This window comes from Tachysurus fulvidraco, chromosome 13 (assembly GCF_022655615.1).
Source record: "Tachysurus fulvidraco isolate hzauxx_2018 chromosome 13, HZAU_PFXX_2.0, whole genome shotgun sequence".
Lineage (NCBI taxonomy): Eukaryota > Metazoa > Chordata > Actinopteri > Siluriformes > Bagridae > Tachysurus > Tachysurus fulvidraco.
In genome coordinates, this window is record NC_062530.1 from 25,103,257 (window position 1) to 25,109,256 (window position 6,000).

Below are 6,000 nucleotides of genomic sequence, written 5' to 3' on the forward strand. Positions count from 1 at the left end.
CCTGTCAGCACCTGAACATTAGATGGAAATGACTGATACTACGCCTGTTGATGTCAAGTCAAGTCAAGTCAAGAAGCTTTTATTGTCATTTCAACCATATATAGCTGTTGCAGTATACAGTAAAATGAGACAATGTTTCCCCAGGACCATGGTGCTACATAAAACAAAAACAGAGCAAAGGACTTAGTAAGTAGTTCTAGCCACATAAAGTGCATCTGTGCAACCTGGTGCAAACAGTGCAGGACAAAAGACAAAAAAGACAGTGAAGGACAAACGACAGCGCAAACAAAAAATACAAGACGATTTTGTGGTAGCCTAGTGTTTAAGGTGTTTGGCTAACGATCAGAAGGTTTTGAGTTTGATCCCAGGTCCAGCAAGCTGCCTCTATTGGGCCCCTGTGCAAGGCCCTTAACGCTCAGTTGTATAAAAAAAATTAATGGCTCTTTGATAAATCAGCCACAAACTATAAACTTTATTTATGTTTCAACCAATTTCTTGTTTTACATCATTGTTCATTATGTGTCCTCATTCCTTGGACAAGTTGCATAAATGTTCCAAAAATTGACCTGAAGATCACTATCAAATGGTAATAGATGTCACATTTAAAATAGGGACAAATGATAATAGGTCTTCAGCTGTGTTTATTTTGACTGTAAAATAGTATGTTCAAATAGGCTGTGCATAATATATATTAAATTAATTATATGAATAGTGCAGTTTTTATCCTATAGTTCCCAACTGTGCCCTGTTCATAAGGCTGGCCCATGTTTGGCATCTTCTATACAAAGTGTGTTGACCTGTATGGACAGGGCATAAACATGGACAATTTGGTGCACTGCTTTGATTCACCACCAGATGCCATTTTTCTGGATTCAAATCTTTACAATATACATAAATCTATAGTTGTGCCCTCTGGTGGTCTTTTCAACTTGTAGCACTAACTTTACATGTGTAATGTCAATGCAAATTTGATTTAATATATGTAAATTTAACATTATATATGACGAATTTACAATAGAGCATAACTAAAGTAAGTGCTTCAACCTGGTCAGAGTTATGATGGATCTAGTACAACTATCATGGGAACACTGAGTGTGAGGCATATAATATAGTTGCAAAATGAAATAACTATTTAAAACTAGACTTCTGTAGAAGATACTGGAACATAACTATATGAAATGTGTAAACTATTATGTGGTAGCTCAATCACATCTATGGAAAGTCATTACAAGAAAAAGTAGACACACCTCTCAGAACCAACCCAGACCGTGTACAATAAAGGGCACTGTCTATAAAACAAGGAGTGCTCGTTCTTGTACTCTTCAATTCCCTGGCCAAACATGTGCATACTTATTATATTTCATTTAGGGGTTCTGCTCTATACACAAACATGCTTTGCATGTAGGTTTCTGACTAAGTTTGAAGTGCGAAATATGTTAAAGGAAGGAGACATTATGATAGGTGGCATTTTCCCAATTTATTCAAGACAGGAAAATATACTTTATTCATTTGATAACAAACCACCAATGGCTGAATGTAAAGGGTAAGTAAAATAAAACTGAAATTACTTTAAAATGCATTTAAGCTGAAATAAAACTAAACAATAATTTAGAAACCTTCTTAATATATGTATTGTTCATTGTGCTAATGTTTCCCAAAGATTTGACCTACGAGCTTTTCGCTGGACGAGGATCATGATGTGGGCAATAGATGAAATAAATCAAGATGATCGTTTGCTTCCCAACATTTCTCTTGGATATATAATTGTGGATTCTTGTTCCTCTCCTACTAATGTTCTGAGAGCTGCCCTCACATTGATGAGCACATCACAGCAAAATGGCTCTCGATGTAATCCACCTCCAATATTAGCTATTATAGCTGAATCGGGATCTACTCAGTCTTTAGCTGTTGCTGGGGCAGTTGGACCATTCAAAATACCACTGGTAGTATAAAAATATACACATGCAAATACTTTTAATGAAAAGATGCAGAATAATGTCATATACTGATGTGTGTAACTTGTTTGTTCCTGAATAGGTGAGTTACTTTTCAACATGTGCATGTTTGAGTGACAAAACAAAATATCCTACATTTTTCCGAACAATACCAAGTGACTACTACCAAGCAAAGGCTTTGGCTTTTCTTGTTAGGCAATTTAGATGGACATGGATTGGAGTTATAATGTCTGACAATGACTATGGGCTAAATGGGATATCAGCATTCACTAAGGAAGTGAAGGCTCATGGTGTGTGCATTGCATTTGTTGGCACAGTTTTACGGACATATCCCCAAAGTAAAATCCTTGAAGCTGTTGAACTGATCAAGCATTCAACTGTCAAAGTAATTCTCGCATTTGCACCAGAGAAGGATATCTACCCTTTAATGAATGAAGTGGTAAAACAAAATATTACAGGAATACAATGGATTGGAAGTGAAGCCTGGGTAACTGCAGCCAGTCTTTCCACACCAGAAATGTTCAAATACTTTGGAGGGACACTGGGGTTTGTAGTCCGAAAGATGGCCATACCCAAACTTGGACCAGTTCTCAAAGATATCAGCCCTTATAAAGATTCAGAGGCTTTTTTTGTCAGTGATTTCTGGGAAGTGTTGGTGGGCTGTAGACCTCCATCTTCAGTAAATGATTTAAATAATAGCACAAAAATATGCTCAGGAAAGGAAGAAGTTGATTACACAAACTCATTTTTTGATGTCACACAACTTAGAGAAGCATATAATGTCTATCAAGGAGTGTATGCTATTGCACATGCCCTACACCAAGGGATGTTTTGTGAAAGGCCAGAAAGCAATTTCTCAGGACAATGTCTTAATGCTTCACAGCTTACCCCAACTCTAGTGAGTTTTAACTGCCTCAATGCTTTAATTGGGCTCATAATTAAAAACATTTTATTAATTGTGTTGTATTTTTTGTTTATCAGGTAACTGAGCAGTTGAAAAAAGTACATTTTGTGGATGCATTTGGAGAGCTAGTGTTCTTTGACAAGAACGGAGATCCACCTGCCTCATATGAAGTCATAAACTGGCAGCTGAGAGACAGTCAAGTGCAGCATATCCCAGTTGGTCATTTCAGAATCTCTGCAAATGGACAATATGTACTTGTGATTAATGAAGGCAACATTATCTGGAGCACTGGAAATTTGGTAGTATTACACATATGTTCTTTCTAAAAAGGGCATTATTTTTCATCCCAATAGTCATCTAATATTCTGATATAATATTTTCTCTCCCAGACCCCAAAAGCTGTTTGCTCAGAAATCTGTCCACAAGGCACAAGAAAAGCACAAATTAAAGGTTTACCTCTGTGCTGCTTTGACTGTATCCAGTGTGCTGATGGCTCCATATCAAATACAACAGGTGAAGTGGCCTGATAACTACTAAAGCTGAAATAATTACACTAACAATCACTTATCTCTCACCATGTCATTTATTTCTACTTTAGGAGCAACAGATTGTATCACCTGTCCTGAGGAGTACTGGTCTAATGAAAGAAAAGACAGCTGCATCATGAAAATAATAGAGTTTCTTTCATATACTGAAACCATGGGAATTATTCTCATGGCCTTGTCAGTACTTGGTGCTTGTTTAACCTTTTCTACTTTGCTGGTGTTCATATATTTTAGAGACACACCAATAGTTAAAGCAAATAATTCTGAGCTGAGCTTACTTTTACTTCTTTCCCTTATATTTTGCTTCCTCTGTCCACTCACATTCATTGGTGAGTTAACAGTCTGGTCCTGCATGTTGCGTCACACAGCATTTGGCATTGCCTTTGCACTCTGCATTTCCTGTATGCTGGGGAAAACTATAGTTGTGGTAACTGCCTTCAGAGCAACATTACCTGGGAACAATGTTGCAGCAAAGTTTGGACCACCTCAGCAAAGGGCCATTGTATGTTCATGCACTGCAGTTCAAATAATTATTTGTATCCTGTGGCTAAATGTTGCGCCACCATTCCCAGATAGAGTTATTGAGCAGCGCAGTAAAAAAATAATTTTAGAATGTAACACAGGATCAGATGCTGCTTTTTATAGTGTTTTAGGATACATTGGCCTTCTTGCTATAGTTTGTTTGGTCCTGGCCTTTTTAGCCAGGAAGCTGCCTGATCATTTTAATGAAGCCAAATTCATCACATTCAGTTTGCTTATATTCTGTGCAGTTTGGATCACCTTTATTCCAGCTTACGTCAGCTCTCCTGGAAAGTATACAGTAGCTGTAGAAATATTTGCAATTTTGTCTTCAGCTTTTGGCCTACTGATATGCATTTTTGTACCAAAATGTTACATCATTTTAATCAAACCAGAAAGAAATACAAGAAAACATGTAATGGGGAAAAATACAAAGGTTAATTAATTGTAGGTTTTACACAGTGCTGATCTTAAAATATTTTGACTCTTGGTCAAATATACAGTGTTCTTACATGCACATTATATATACACTACAATTTATGACACATTGATTCTAAATATACTCTAATATACAATATTTAAATGTATGGGCTACTCAGCCATTCACCCTGTAAATCCCATTTAGGTCTTAAATCATTAAAGTTATTACATTAAATGAGTTTCTTGTTTTACTTTTTTTTTTCTGTTTTATCACACTGCCCAGATCAACATCAAAGATTTTTTTCACAATTAGTTGTAATGTAAAATAGTTTGACATACAGATCATGGACAATATAAAATTTTGCACAATTACAGGGACAGCTGCAGTATTCATCCTAGAGTGTCAGAGAAAAGTGTGTCTTCACAGAGTGGAATTAGACCCGAATGCAGGGATAACATAATGGGGTTTATTAAAAAAATAAATAACAAAAACTACAAGCACAAGGCAAGCAGTAGGGAAGACATGGCAACTAAAAAACAAAATGGAAACCAGGAGACAGGACAACACACAGGACTCCTACACAACCTACACAAGACCTACACAAGACAACATAAATATAAGTAGAGTGAACAATCAATGAAACACAAGGAACAGATGTGCAGAGGCAGGGACTGATTAAGGGTAGGGTGGGGGCAAACACAACTGAGCACAAAACAAGTACACAGGCAATTGGCACAAGACATAAACAAATATGAAAGAATGTCACCCTGGTGTTTAGGCAGGGAATAGTTTAAGCTGTCAATGACAGAGTTGGTAACTGTGGTCATTTTGCAAGGATGTCTCATTTTTTTGCGGTCTATTAATATAACACACCAGATCTAGGAAAAAACTACTCACCAAAGGATTTACAGGTCGCCGTGCCGTGCACGGCACGGAAGTCAAAGTGGCCACTAGGAGATGACCCAGAAACAAGCTTCAATTCAACTGTAAAGCATCAAATCCTCCAAAAACATGAAAAAACCTATTTACCTAGTAAAGTTTATACTCTCAATATTATTTAAGCCCACACACAAAGCATAATATGATTCACAGCCTTCATACAATTAGAAAAAAATTTTGAACAAAACTGACCTAGGTGGCGCTAGACCGGTTTTTCCCTTACCTTTAGACGCGTCTCTTTCTTCACTGGGGTAATATAATCCAAAACAAATAATCCACAAAAATCCACACAGGTCCAAGGAATTGAAATCTGTAAGCCTTTTAATCCAAAACGCTCTGGTCGCGCCGCAAATATTCCGTTAGTGTTCTGAAAACTGGAAACAGAAGTGCGCCATCATCTCGTTTTGCCGCTCTAACTTCTCATTGGGATTTTCAAAAATTCAAAGTCTACGTCATATTTATAGCCCAGGTCCTAACGAATCAAATAAGCCCTCATTTGAGCCAATCGGTGCTTGTATGGCAGAGATAGACGGCTGAGAAGCCAATGATGGCATGACCTCATTTTTGGGAACTCGCCTTTGACTGACAATTACTCCTTCCAATAGCAATGAAATGGGCTGGGACCTATACAGCTGTTTAGCCAATAAGCAGACGATTCCAACGGTTTGCGGCATGCCACATGTTCTTTGCCTGTGTCTGCGTGAACTGGATGCGCAA

General features: G+C 37.4%; 1 protein-coding gene across 1 annotated transcript; it reads left to right on the plus strand.

Annotated features, from left to right (window-relative positions):
* Positions 1-1,188: 1,188 nt before the first annotated feature.
* LOC113652548 (extracellular calcium-sensing receptor-like) lies at positions 1,189-4,368 on the plus strand. The gene is made up of 6 exons (XM_027161660.2): positions 1,189-1,543; positions 1,661-1,943; positions 2,038-2,610; positions 2,937-3,059; positions 3,249-3,372; positions 3,461-4,368. Exons 1-6 carry the CDS (start codon positions 1,341-1,343, stop codon positions 4,366-4,368), a joined length of 2,214 nt encoding a protein of 737 aa, XP_027017461.2. The 5' UTR covers positions 1,189-1,340.
* The last annotated feature ends 1,632 nt before the right edge of the window (positions 4,369-6,000 follow it).